We start from the raw sequence: 14,789 nt of genomic DNA on the forward strand, positions 1-14,789 counted from the left end.
GGCTGCCCCTGGGCTCCAAGAACACCCACAATCTTCCCAAATTACAGGGCCAGCCCGCCGGCCTCCGGGAAGCTGCCCCCTGCAAAGGACCCACAGACAAACTGCTCTAAAAATAGACTTGGGGTGGTGAAGAATTGCCAGGCTGGGAGGCTGTCCACCCCACATGCTACCCTTCCCCAGGCTGGGGCCTGACACCCCATCGAGGTGACCTCCAGAGGATGGGCTGAGGCCAGGGCACACAGGGAAGTTGAGACCTCCACAGCCACGAGCCCTGGAGCCACTTAAAGCCCCAGAAGGTGTCCCTGCCCTCAAGCGGCTGGATGGGGGCCGGGTACAAAGTCCCGTCTCTGCCCCTGGGGAATCGCAAAGACCCTCAGAGGCAGCTCACACTTCTTGCACTGAGTCTAAGTCTAAGCTCTTGCTGCAAATGAATTTGTGTATTCCTCCCACCAACCCTGGTGGCGGGCACTGCTCTTCTGCCCATTTAATAGTTGAGAAGATTAAAGTACTCACTCAAGACCATTGTCCTCCAAAGGGAAAGAGGAATAAGAGCCCTGTTCATGGTTCTAGACACGATAGTTTTAATAGGACTTTTATACACATAAGGAAATAGTCACTAATTATATATATATATATATATATACATATACACACATACACACACACACACACACACACACACACACATATGAAATGTGCTGGGCACTGACTGAGCTGGGTACTTTTCATATATATATTTTTAATCCTGGCCAGAATTCTCAAGATACCTAGTGTCTTCATTTTGTAATTGAGGAAACTGAGGTCCAGAGAGGTTAAGCAACTTGTTAAAGATCACACAGCAGCCGGTTGAGGCGCCGGCATGCACACCAAAGCCCATATTCTTTAGCGCCCCTTAATGCCGGCAAGTGTGGTGGGTTGCATGGGCGTGTGAGGTTTAGAATCAGGGCCTGCTTGCTCCCAAGTCCCTGCTCTGCATTTTCTGTGTGCGTAACCTAAATAACTCAGCTTTCCCGAAGTCTCATTTTCCTTATCAGACAAATGGGGAGTATGATAAAAGTGATTCTGACCTCACCTGTGAGTTGTGAGAGACAAATGAGATAATAATACGAAGGTACTTTGTGAACTGGAGAGTGCTATAGAAATGTTTATTGTTATTCCCATTTGTAGATGAAGAAACTGAGGCTTAGCAAGGCTAAGACATATGTCCAAATATGATGGAGCCATATGAGGAAATGCCCAAAGAGACCATTTCTAGGTGGGGCACAGTCTGGAGTTCTCAAATGTTGATCACCTGAGAGGAAAAACTCAAAGGGCACTTTGCTTAAAAGGGAGGGAGGTGGGGGAGAAGAGAGCTTTAGAGAACCCTACCTTTGGCAATAAAAGTAGGGTGCAGGGGAGTTCCCTGGTGGCCTAGTGGTTAGGATTCCGGGCTTTCACTGCCGGGGCCCGGGTTCGATCCCTGGTCGGGGAACTGAGATCCTGAGATCCGTGTGATGTGGCAAAAAAAAAATAGGGTGCAGGTGTTTCGCCCAGGTAACATCTCAGAGGACATCACAGTGTGAGGAGGTGGTAAGTTTCTAGAGTCTTGGTGACTTGTCCACATTTACTGTTTAAGCCTCCCCTCCCCCCCAGCTGTTCCCTCTAAGGCTGGTTCCCAGACCTAAGCATGCATCAGAATCACCTGGAAGGCTGGATCCTCCCCACAGCGTTTCTGATCCAGCAGGTCTGGGTGGGACCTGAAAATCTGCATTTCTAACAAGTTCCCAGGTGCTGCCCCTGGTCTGGGACCCACCCTTTGCAGATCACTGACCTAAGTCAGCCAAAGACCCTCTTGAGAAATGCCCTTCTGGGTCTGACTTGTGGAAGAACAAAAAGGCGGGGGGCTCCTCTGAGAGGCTTTTGTGGGAGCCCCCTCGGGTCTGGTGTCCTTCCTCTGGGTCTGGTGTCCCTCCTCGGGTCTGGTACCCTGGGCCCCGCCACCCCTTCTTACCTTGGGTGGTATCCTCCATCTTGATGGGCACAATGGGGCTCTGAGGTGCCGAGTCACCGCTCAGGGAGTAGCTGTGCTCGGCCTGGATGCCCGGCGTGGGGGAGTCCAATTCCATGTCCAGTAGAGGGCTCTTCTCGTCCAGCACGGGGTCATCAAAGAAACTGCTGAACAGGTCGTTGGAGAAGTCCTCCATGTTCTCTGCAAAGTGGTCCAGGTGCTCAGGGAAGTGCTAGCAAAGGGGGAGGGGAGAGGAGGGAGTCAGCTCACACTGGAAAGGGGGCGCAGATGCTGCTCTGGTGGTGCCACCAGCCCTGCCACCACCACCACTGTCCCCACAACCTCCCCATTACTCTTCCCTCCATCATTAATACCACCACCACCAACACCAACTTCTCCCCAGCCCACATCATCATACCAACTATTATCATTTCTATCACTACTGTCACCCCGTCATCACATTACTGCCACCACCACCTCCACCACCGTCTCTAGCCTCTCTGTCAGTATCCTCAAGGGTGAGTCCTGGATGGTGTGAAAGAATCCAGGTGATAGGACGCAGGGCTTTAGTGCTGGCTCTGTGACCTTGGTCAAATCACTTAGATTGCCCAAGTCTGTTTCTCAGTCCATGCTACTTCCTTCACGGGAGGACTAAGTACTAAAGATTAAGTGTATCTATGCCAGCAAGTTTGCATTCCAAAGGCAATATCAGTGACTTTTGTATTCTCTTTTGCTGGAATGCAAGGTGGTGAGATTATTGAGGACTCTGCCCCCCTCATTAGTACAGTCCCCATTTGTCCACATGCCTCCAGTGTCTCCCTTTTCCCAGCCATTCTTTATACCAAGAGATTAGGCTCCAGAGCCATATCATTTGGATTTGAATCCTGGCCCTGATGCTTCTAGCTATGACTCAGTGCCGTTCAAACTGTGGGTGGTGACTCATTAATGGGTTGTGAAATCAATTTAGTAGGTCACGACCAGAATTTAAGAAAAAAGAAAACAGAACAAAATAGAGTAGAAAAATATCAGAGTGCACATAGGGAAGTTAAATACTTGGTAGATTTTTTTAATCTCAGTTTTGTGTGTGTGTGTGTGTGTGTGTGTTCTTGGGAAGGATGTCAAATATATTTCTCAGAAACAAAATAGTCTGAAAAATATTGGTCTCCACGATCCTGGGAAAGTTGATTAATGTCTCTATGTTTCATTTCCTCCTTTGTACGGTGGGGATGATAATAGTTCCTATCTGCTAGGGTTATTGTGAAGATTAAACAAGTTAATGCATGTCAAGCACTTAGAATAGTCCCTGGTACATAGTAGCTACTCAACAAACCTCTTATTAGTAAAGCATCCAGTGGCTGGCACATAGGAGGTGCTTGTTTTTTCTCCCTAAAGAATTATAAATATGTAAGGATATGTTGTTCATTCTTTTTTTTTTTGCTGGCCGCGCCACACAGTATGTGGGATCTTAGTTCCCTGACAAGGGATTGAACCTGCGCCCCCTGCAATGGAAGTACACAGTCTTAACCACTGAACCGCCAGGGGAGCTCCCTGTTCATTCATTTTTTACTGACTGAATGAATTTGCTGGGGCTTTGCTTCTGGCCCTGGGGTCCCACCTGGAGAGTGGGTAAGGACTGACTTCTGGAGTCCGGAGTTGTTGGCTTTCTGGCCTGGAATACTTGGAGCCTGTCCTAGTCTGGAAGGGATGAGCAGAAAAGCCCTCTGTCTGAGAATAAGATTCAGAGCCACATGAGCATCTGTGTGTGGGGGGCAGGGGATGAGCCCAAGCTCTGCAGATAAGCTTGCTTTTGACTCCTAGCTCACTCCTTGCTAGGTTTACTTCACTTCTCTGGGTCTCAGTTTCCTCATCTGTAAGGGGGAAATAATAGTTCCTACCTCACAGTGTTGTGATGAGGATCAAATATTTGTTAGGTGCTTAATGCTACCCTCATAGGATTATGAGGATAAAATGAGGAAATACATATAACACATGTATACAAATAACATACGTATGTATCTGTACAGCAAACACATGTAACACTGAGAACAGGGCCTAGAATGCGGTGAGTGCTCAATAACTGTTAGCCATTGTTATTATCAAAAGCCTAACTCTGGGCCTGAGGTGAATGGAGCCTGGAGCCAATGCAGGGAGGTGGCTTGGTCCTCCCCCCAAACAAAGCATGGATCAGAGAATCCATGATAAAATGAGTTCAGAAACCCATCATCTTAAGTATTCTCTCCTCTCCCCGGCTTGTCAGAACTTACCATCCCTATCCTACACTTTTCTTGTGGTTTTAACTTTCTGAAGTGCTTTCATACACATTGTCTTATCTAATCCTTACAATTACCCAAGGAGACAAGGAAGTTGCGTATCTATATTTGACAGGTAGGGAAACCGAGGCTCAGGGAGCCAAGGAAAGCAGGGAAGCATCCACAACCACAGTCACACCCCAGTCCTCCCCCAATGGCAGCAGACGTTCCCCTCATCGGGAATTGCCTGCCTGTCAGACTGTGAACTCCCTGAGGTAGTAGGGTCTGGACTTGTTTACCTGCTGGGTCCCATCCCCTGGCCCAGGATAGACACTCAACAGCTATTGGTGGAGGGACAGCGCCTTGTACCCCAGAGGGCAACGCCATCAGTATGTCATTCGTCCCATCAGTGCCTGGGGTGAGGCAGTACCAGGAAGTCAGAGGCTGAACAAGTCTCCAAGACTGTGATCTCAGCCAAAGGCCATTTACAGTGTGCAATGTCCCCCAGCCACCTAGCCGGCCACAGTCTGGACTGTGCTAGCTACACCCTCAGCAGAGTCTGGGTCAGCCCACCTGGGGGCGCCCTCTCTCTCCCTCTGTCTCTGTCTCTGTCTCTGTCTCTCTCTCTCTCAGGGTCTCTGAAAGGCCTGGTGTGAGGCCCAGTGGGAGGGGGTTGTGAAGAGCCTAGTGAGTCAGCTGCTAAGGTATTTCTGCGGCAGCTGCTTCTCAGGCGATAAGGGTTTGCCAAGCCCTTTCCCCGGGCCTGGGAGAGGAGAGAAGCTTCCTCCAGTCTGGGCCGGGGTCCCTAAAGGATTCCAGGCAGATGAGCCAGGTCCGTCTCGGAGACCCCTTCTGGGGTGCCCGCAGGCACCTGCTGAGGGAGATCAGTTGGTCCCTGCTTTGTGAGCAGTCCCACCCCACCTGCTGGAGACAGCAGCAAAGGCCCAGCAGGACAGAGCTTCCAGAGGGTGGGAGCCAAGTGGAAGGGGAGGGCGGCCAAGGGGCAGGCGGATTGGGGGTGGGGGACACTCAGAGAACCCAGTCCTCCTTGCTCAGGGCTTCCCTGTGTGCTGGGTGGACCTCTGGGGGCAACGGTGGGATGTCCCATCATCCCCAGGCCCACCTCCTGCTCATGCGAGCGTGCCAGAGGGCCTCCCTTTAGAGAGCTTTGAGCCCTATTTCTATCTGGTGTCTGGCCCCTCAGAGCAGCCCAGTTATGGCTGGTTTATACCATCAATTTAGAGGCAGAAGGGACCTGAGAAAGCCCATGGTCCACGCCCCCTCTCCCCACTTGCTAATGAGGAAACTGAAGTCCAGAGAGGGACCTACCAGGGTCACACAGTGAATTGGTGATGCTGAGGGAGAGGTTATCCGCAGCTCTGGGGCTGCACAGGAATATGTGGAGCAACTTCTCCTTCCTGTCCTCTCTTCTTCCTCTGTACCCACCCTCCCCCCAGCCCTGGAAAGCCCCCTCTGGAGATCTCAGGCCTCCTCAGCTTGAGCAAGGCCCCTTGTCCCTTCTCCTACCCCCCCAAAACCACACCCAGCTCTTTCTCCAGTTCACACACAAAAAGTTCAGGTTTCAGACTACCTGATGGAAAACGATTGGGGCAGCGAGTCAACGTTCTGAGGGGGATAGGGTTCTACTGGGGGTGAGCGTTCTACCGGGGTTGCCTTTCCAAGCAACTGGGGTGGGAAGCCAGAGAAGGAAATATTATGATTTGTTTCCCTCCTTGTTGAAGACTTTTTCCAACAGTCTTGCCAATGTAAGCTCCTTCCCGGCTGCCACGCGCAGCCGGCGCCGGCTCCCCTCTCTTGGAGGACAGGTCCCGAGCTCTCGGGCTCTCAGCCCCGCGCACCCCTCCCCCCCCGCAGCATCTCCTCCCGGAGCCGGGTCTCAGTCGCCGACCCTTTAAGTTTAAAGGAGAGTCTCCAGTCGGCCCCGCGTGGCCCAAGAGAAGCTAACGCCGGCGCGCGGGGGGCCGCCCCGCGCCGCAACCCAGCATGCTCATTGGTCGGATCTGCGGAGGTCGTGGCCAATGGGAGGAGGCTGCGAGACACCCGCCGCTGGAGCCGCGGGGAGGGGGCGGGACGAGGGCACTGCTCGCGCGGGGGAGGGCTCGCGGCCTCCGCCGAAGGCGCGAGCTGCGTAAGGTTAGAGTGTGTTTGTCTTGCGTCCTTTTCTGCACCTGAGGCAGAGGCAGAAATGGCCCCTTTAAGCTTTCAGGTGCGCCTGGCAGTTCTGTGGTGCCCTAAGACCCTTATCAGCTGCGTGGCCTCGACCCTGCACCGGGAGCCCGAGGAAGTGAAGACAGAGGGGAGGCCAGGCCCCAATTCTTAAATTCCTTCGCGGCTCTTCCAGCTCAGCGACTTCCTTCCCTCCTCGAATAATCCTACCTTGGGCGCATTGATGGGGCAACGGGAGTCTCTGTCCCAGGTAGGGGGAGGTGGGACACTCCAGGGCGGTAATAGCGCCGTCTGAGGCTCCTCTCAGTTCCCCTCCTCTAACTCCTCCCTGGGGGTCGATGCAGAGAGAAGGAAAAGCTCTGGGGACGCGGCTGTCACCTGAGGGTGTGTGTGGGAAAGAGGTTTCCCCACCTGCCGCAGCCTGAGAGCGCCCCTTTCTCTCTGGTCCCTATCCCTCGGCGCCTGCACCCGCATCCCGGGCTTCTCCCCCTCCCCCAATCCAGGCTGATTCAGTCTGTGTTTGGGGGAAGGAGGGAGGAGGCCGGAGTGGGTCCAGGCTGAGCTGTGGGATAAGGAGTGGGGGGAATGCCGAGCCCAGACATTCCTTCCGAGAGAGTGAGCTCTGGGGAGCGATGGGAGGAGAGTCCTCTCACATTTCCCCTTCCCCTCCCCCGCAGGTTAGCCCCCCCCCACCTCCTCCACTGACCCATACATTCCGGGACGGTTACTTGCCTCGTGGTCACTAGAAAATTGCCCCCATTTCTAGCTGAAGGGCAACCAGTCTGAGTCACTGTTGTGCCCTGTGTGTGGCGGTGAGGGGTGGGGGGTAGGGTCAAGAGAGAGCAGGGAGGGGCTTGGGGAAGGGAGGTGGGCCCCTGGGTACCCAGTGGTCCTCCTAGTCCTGAAGCATCACCATCCAGTCATGTGGGGATAGGGGGAGATCCAGGCATCTTCCCAGAGCTAGACTGGAAGGCTGTCCTAGGAAGGAAAAAAGGCCCTAGACTCAGAGTCCGGAGGCCCCTGTTGAAGATCCATCTGTGCTGTGAGACCTGGGCAGGGGCAGGTGGTGTCTCCTCTCTAGGCCTGTTGCCCCATCCATTCCCCAACAGAGTCTGTGTTCCTACTGAGGCAGGGGTGGCAGGCATAGGGTGGGGTGGACTAGTCATCAGAAAGTGGCCTCTTTTCCTCTGCTCTGGCATCTCTGGGGACTGTGAAGGGACAGAGCCAGTTTTCCTCATCCCTGGAGCCAGCCCCTCCCTGAGCCTTCCTGGCAGGGCACAGGGGTGAAGGGAAGCACATTGTTCCAGCCTCCAACCTCACTCTCATCCCCCATTCCCCACAGGCCCGGGGAAGGCGGCTGCTGAGGTTTCATATTTTCCCCCTACCAAACTCTTCACCACAGAGCCCGAGTCCAAATAAGCAGAAATGCTTCCCTGTGTGTGTGTGTGTGTGTGTGTGTGTCTGCGTGTGTGCGCGCGCGCGTGCATGTGCGCACATGCTACACAGACGTGGGCTGTGAGGTTCTTTCTTACACAGGGAAACACCATCTTCCTGACACCACACAACATAAGATCCCCACATTTAGACACATTCAGACTGTTCCCTATACAGCCTGGCACAGATACTAATGCACATACACACTCTCTGGGCTCACATAGGCTGACACTGGCAGGCACTGACACAGACCCAACAAGGAAACGCTCCTCAGATGTGATCAGACAGACACAGACTCCCATGTGCGCACATACACACACATACGTGCAGTTACCCGAGACAGTCATGGTCACAGACGTGGGCATGCACACTCTCACACAAACACACACAACATCTCACAACACCACAGCGCTGAATGCTGACTGTGCCAGGCCACATGCCTGAGTCATGTGACCCCCAGCGAGGGAGCGTTGGGAGTCCCGGGCTTGCCTGGGGCTGGGACGGTGAGGGCTGGGACTGGAGGAAGAGGTACCACGGGAACTGAGCTTTTCCGTGCCTGTGTGCTGGAGAAAAGAAGTGGGAGAGGAAAGGGCAGGCTGGTGCCCACCACAGGCTGCCGCTGTGCAGAGCAGGGTCCACGGTCTCTGCAGCCCCCAGCCCTGTTAGTCTGGCTCTCCAGTTCCCCCTCCTGACACTGTGGTAGCCCTTCCCTGGCCAGACCACAGGTCCCTCAGGAAAGTGAAGAGCTGGCCTACAAGTTCCCAGCCAGCCCCTGGCATCTTCTGACCGGGCGGCCCATGTGCTGTGGCGCAGCCTTGGGGTGGGTGCCAGGTACTGTCTGGGCAGAAGGAAGCGATGGCCGCTAGTGCCGCCGCCCAGGGCTGGGATTAGCTGTGACTGGCACCACTGAGGGCACAGCAGCCCAGGGTCTGGCTGCTGGAGATGTTGGTCCATAGGCAGTAGCCGGAGGATCCCTGTGGGACAGCTCAGGACACTGGAGACTAAGTGCCAGGGCTGGCGCTGGGGGCCTCTGGAGAATAAGGGCATCTAGTCCCATCCACTTATTCATCACTCGTGCATTTGTTCAGTGTTTACTGAGGACCTACTGTGTGCCCAACCCTGTGGATACAGAGATGAACAAAGCCCAGTTCCTGCTCCCAAAGGGCTTCCTGACTAGTGGTGTGACCACCCATTTATGAAGGTAGGTGCAAGGCTTGAACTCTGATCTGTCTCCAGAACATTCTCCACCTTGGGATCTTCTAACATAAATATGACCATGTGACTCCCCTGCTCCCTATCCACTAATGACTTCCTCTGTCCTTAGGCTAGTTTCCAACTTCCTTAGTATAGCTTGAAATGATCCAGCCATGTCACCTCTGTGTCTCGCTGTGTCCAATTCTCATCTGTGTCTCCAAAGCCTAGCACTGGTCCCAGCACATGGTAGGTGCTCAGCTCTTTGCTGAGTGACTGAGTGACTGAGTGACTGAGTGACTGAGTGGGCGAATGAAGGAATGTGCCAGTGAGCAAATGGACTGAGGCCTTTCCTTCTGCAGCTGAGCCTCCAGGAGTGACTGCCCTGAGTTCCGCTCTGCTGCCAGCCTGCTTCTGCCCCAGGCAGTTTCCAAGCGCCTGGACGCCTTCCCTCGGCTCCTCCCTGGTGGGGCCCGTTGCACCCATTCTCTGGGTTGTTCTTTCCCAAGGCCTTTTTGCTCTTAAGCCCCAGCCGGACCAGGTACCTGGGGACCACAGCCCCCAACTCAGCTCTGGAGGAACTGTCCCCAGGGTTAGGCCAGGTCCCAGAGGATAAACGGAGCCCAGTGGCCAACCGGCCGAGCTGCTCTTCCGGCCCCTGGCCAGCTGGAAGGCCCTCTTGGGCTGGAGCCTGCCACCAGGCTCTGGCTGGAATTCCCTTGGCCTCTTCCCTCTCCTCTGTGCACTCAGCATTCGGCCTCTGGCTTCCTCAGCGGTCCCGGGCCTGTCTGAGTTGTCCTCAGGTTTTATTTTTGGAAGAAGTTGCATTCTCTCTCCTTATTTACTCCCTTCCTTCAGGGAAGGTGTGGGACCCCTGGGCTCGGCTGGGGATCAGGCTGTGACTCCAGCCCCTGGGGTTTGGACTTCCCTGGGGCTCCAAGGAGGGGACCTCCAAAGATTCCTGACCGATCTGATGCTTCAAAGCCATCTGACTTTGCCCTCCTTCCCCCACCCAGTGTGTGACTAATGCCTGCCCCTGCCCTTCTTGAAGAGCCCCACGATAGCCAAAAGAAATCATTACAATTTTAGAGCTGAAAGGAATTCTGGCATCATTAGGTCCATCCCCGTTTACTTGTAGAAGCAATGTAGTTCAATGGTTATAAGCAAGAGAGGCAGACAGATCCAGTTCTAATCCTGGCTCTGCTGCCTACTGTGTAGCCTTGGGCAAGTTACTTAACCTTTCTGAGCCTCTGTCTCAGCTATGAAATAGGGGAACTTATATCTACGCCACCTGTGAGGTTGCTGTGAGGGTTAAATGAGACAACATTTGTAAAGTGCTTTGTACAATGCAAGACACATAGAAGGCTCTTTTCAAATGTAGCTATTATTATTATTATTATTATCATTATTATTACAGAGAGGAAAACTGAGAGCCAAGGGAAGGAATGGACTTGCCCAGGATCACACAGCTCAAGGTAAGCAGCCATTCCCAGAGTCTTTCCTCTGTCTCCATCTCCCTTCCAAGGAGAAGGGAGGGGGCAGGCACCAGCCCAAAGGAGGAATCTCCTTGAGTCAGTCGCATGGGCAAACCCCTGGGTCTTCCATGGCTGCCTCCTGCATCAGGCCCGGGCCCTCCTCTGACTCAGGCATTTCCTCCACCGCCCTAGGGGCTTCTTGCTTACTGGAGGTGAGAGGTCCAGGGAGGAGACCCCAGGCTGAGGGTCCACCTCAGCCCCAAGGTGGACCCCAGGCCAGCGGGACTATGAGAGGAGGGGGAAATGCTGGGTCCTGACATCACAGAGCAGAGAAGCTGGAGCACAGCCATGCAGGCCAGCTGGGGCCCTTCCAGCACGTCCAGATGTCTCAGGAATGTGCTGAGCTGGGAACCACCTCACTCCTTCCCTCACCACCCCCAAGCCCTCATCCCCTCATATGCTTGCTCAAGTTCTGCCTCTGCCCCGCCTCCTACCCTTCCTCTTTCATCTCTCCCTGGGAGAGCCTCGTGTCCACTGTCCCTCTGGTTCCTTGCCACAGTCCAGCTGCCTCTCAGACCTCTGAAGGGGTCACCAGAGGCAAGAGCCCTTCCCCTTCTGCAGACCCCCTGGTCTGACTATGAAGGGTGCGGGGGCGGGGAGATGGAAGCCTGAGCTAACTGGGAGGGGAAAGTTCTGAGCAGATAGTGCCTGCCAGATCGCAAATGTGGAACTGGTTTGCAGCCCTGGGAGAGAAAGGGGTGAAGGCTTTGGGGTGGTAGAGGGCAGGGTTGGGCCTCTTCTCCGGGAGGATGATGAAAGGGGCTTTGGGTATCTTGTCCCAGTTGATGGGTGGGAGGGCCAAGGAGAGGAGGTGCCAAGCTGGGCTGGGCTCAGAAGGAAGGCTCAGATCCTTCTAGGCCGCTGGGATCAATGGGGACGTGCTTTGCCTGATACTGGAGGGTCCTGAGAGTGTGAGGGAACCCCATTAGGGTCTTGGGGTTGGGCCAGGAGGCACGACATGGTTCAGACTGGAGCTCTCAGCCCCAAAGAGGGACAGCTTGTGTCTCCGCAAGGGTGGAGTTGCCTTGGGCCTCCCCAGGCCAGCCTGGCCCCAAGTGCTGGGGATGAGAGAGCCAGAAGGGAACTGGTGCTCCTGGCCAGTGTGAGAGTGACATCAGGGCAGGGGGTAGAAATCAGAGGAGAGAAGGGACCTGGGGTCAGTTGCTGCCTCGGCCTGCTCCGGGCACAGAGAGGAGCCCACAATGCTGTCTTGGGGGAGAGGCCGTGATCATCCAGACAGGCTGACAGCTGGGATGCCCTAATGGACTCTAGACCTCCTAGCACTGACACGGTTCAGGGGAGCTGGGACCACTGCCCTGTCCAGCTCAGAACTATCATTGAGAACTATCACTGGCTCCCTTCTGCCTGCTGAAAAAACTCTCAGCTCCTAAGCACAGCATTCAAGGTTTGTCACAAATTGATCTCAACTTTCCACTATAGCTGGAACCCCTCATCTTTCCTTTCCCTCCAGCCTCATTGGATGACTGCTCCCAGTTCCTTAAACCTGCTGTAAGCTCCATGGCTGCAGGGCCTTTGCTGGTACCATTCCCTGTGCCTGGAAGGCCTTTGCCTTTTATCTCCTCATTCTAACTCCTATCAGCCTTTAAGGCCCAACTCAGTGCTGTTTCTGCCAGGAAGCCTTCCTTGATCACCCAGCTGGAGGAGTCCTCTCCATCTTATACCACTGTAGCATTCATTAGCCACTGGTTAATATGATGCCTTGAACTCTAATTATCCACAATGGGACCCATCTTTCCTTCTAAACTTTAACCACCTTGAGGGTAGGATATAGGATGGATTTCATCCTCGAACCCTCTGCAGGGCTTCACACAGGGACTGGCATACAGTATACCTAATAACAATAATAGCTAATATTTATATGCCAGGCACTGTTCTAGTTCCTTCCATGCAGTACCTGACTTAAGTTTCAGAAGATCAGGTAGGTACTATTAGTACTGCCATTGAATGGTTAAGGAAACTGAGGCACAGAGAGGTTAAGTAGCTTACCCAGTTTATTCAGTTAGCAAGTGGCTGAGCCAGGATTTGAACCCAAGCTCTGATTGCAGAGCTTGTGCTCTTAAGCACACATGACAACACTGGATGTTGAAGGAATAATGATCGATTTCCTGCTGTCCCATCCCAGCACCTAGGGCCAGATACAAAATATGGTCCCCCATTCCAGGCACTGGGTCCTCACATGGGGCCCCAGATTTGCTCATCCCTGGCCATCCATCTCCTGATGCCCAGAAAGACATAGCCCTGAGAAGAGGCCTGGGGTCTTTTGCCTTTACCCAAAGAAAACAGCCTTTCAGCTCCAGAGAGGTCCAACAGGTAGGCAAATAAAATCCCTATGGTTAGGGGTCAACAAAGGGATGAAGATGGGACATTCCTCCAAGGGCAGTCGAATGCTGAGGACTGTCCTTTTGGGCAGCGACAGCAACAATCAGAATGAAAACAGCAGCAACAACTACTGTTTATAGAGGGCTTGCCGTGTGCCATGCACTGTGCTAGGCTCTTTGCAAGAGTTGTCTGAGTCCTTGTAAGAACCCTGTGTGCTACAGTCATCCTTACTTAATGGATGAGGAAAATAAGCTCAGAGAGGTTAAGGCACCTGTCCAAGCTCACACAGATGACAAATGATGAGAGCCAGGATTTGCTCCCAGGTCTGGGCAGGGCTAAAACCAACCACTAATGGTCACCCCACACCACCTCAGGTATGGCTTGGCTCCCCAGCACTTGTCGGGGTATCTGCCTTCTGACCTGTGGACTTGCTGTCTGGTAAGGTGGGGTCTGGGAATAGACACCAGGTCTCAGGAGAATTTCTGTTCAGAATCTGCCCAGAGTGGAATGGATTTAGAGTCTACAGCTCAACTTTTCCCCAAGCTCATGCAACTTTGAGAGGCCAGGATATTGAGAGCTGGGTCGATTTCTTTAGCTGGGTAGTGAGTACCCAGGTATCCATTTTATTACACTTTGTAATTCATATACATGCATTATATATATTCTCTTATGAGCATGATATATTTCATAATAGAAAAGGCCACCATAATTAGGAGATTGGGATTAACATATACACACTACTATATATAAAACAGATAACTAACAAGGACATACTGTATAGCACCGGGAACTCTACTCAATATTCTGTAATAACCTATATGGGAAAAGAATCTGAAAAAGAATGGAGATATATATATATATATGACTGATTCACTTTGTTGTACACCTGAAACTAGCACAACATTGTAAATCAACTACAATAAAAATTAAAAAAAAAGAAAAAAGAAAAGGCCATCATGATAGAGTGAAAGGTAGATGTAGGACTTAGGTTAAGAGTCGCTACTTGATAAATAAAATCCACCTAAAAAAAGAAAAGTACCATCAAAGCTGAAGTGTGGGAGTGTCCTTTCTCCCATTACCCATCCACCCACTCGTTCATCCATCCATCACCGCTTCTCATTCCTTCCTTCCATCTATTCAATAAATAAACATTTCCTGAGCACCCAGTCACTATAGCTATAACTAGTGAATAGATTAAAAACAATTGCCTGACACTCCCTGCCCTCAAAGAACTCTCAGTCTAGTTCAGCAATGAGGAAACCAAGGGGAAGTGATTTGCCCAAGGTCACACAGAGAGTTAGGGAGCTGAGGTGAGGAGAGGTGAGAACATTCTAGGCAGCAGGGAACACATGGGAAAAGGCTTGGGCCTTTCTGCCTCCCCAGCAAGTCCCCTCAATTGCTGCTTTCAAACTGCCTCCTGGCTCTCCGTGAGGGCCTGAAGAGCCTGCCTTACTCCACTGCTGCTTTCATTTTTGTTATTCTTTTGGAAGAAGAAGAGGGGGACAGCTGCTGCTGTCCAGCTGTTCTGTCAGACCACACAGCCCAGCCCAGATGTGTCAGCCTCTCTGTGATGGGTGAAATGGCTCCTGGGCCAAGGGCCAAGGAAGCTGCAGTGAGGGCTCTGTCCCGGGAGAGTTGGGAGAAAAGGCACCTTCAGCCCGGCAGCAGAGAAGCCCAATATTCCTCCAGCTGTCAAGTTGGCCTCGCTCATGATGTGGTATGTCCAGTTCATAAGGATCAGGATTTTGACAAGGAAATCACCCTTGATCTATTTTCTCTGATGGTCAGAGTTCTGGGCTGTTTCTTGCCCCTCCCAGCTTCCTCAGAACCAGACATCCTCATGCCTACCTTCTGCCCAGTCCTGCT

At 52.9% G+C, this 14,789-nt stretch overlaps 1 protein-coding gene across 1 annotated transcript in view; it reads right to left on the minus strand.

Annotated features, from left to right (window-relative positions):
* CREB3L1 (cAMP responsive element binding protein 3 like 1) overlaps positions 1-14,789 on the minus strand; it is a 34,914-nt gene that overhangs the window by 13,354 nt on the left and 6,771 nt on the right. The window contains exon 2 of the mRNA XM_060157715.1: positions 1,991-2,219. Coding sequence (XP_060013698.1) covers positions 1,991-2,219 — 229 coding nt within the window. The remainder of the gene's footprint in view (positions 1-1,990; positions 2,220-14,789) is intronic.

Source organism: Lagenorhynchus albirostris, chromosome 9 (genome assembly GCF_949774975.1).
Source record: "Lagenorhynchus albirostris chromosome 9, mLagAlb1.1, whole genome shotgun sequence".
Taxonomy (NCBI): domain Eukaryota; kingdom Metazoa; phylum Chordata; class Mammalia; order Artiodactyla; family Delphinidae; genus Lagenorhynchus; species Lagenorhynchus albirostris.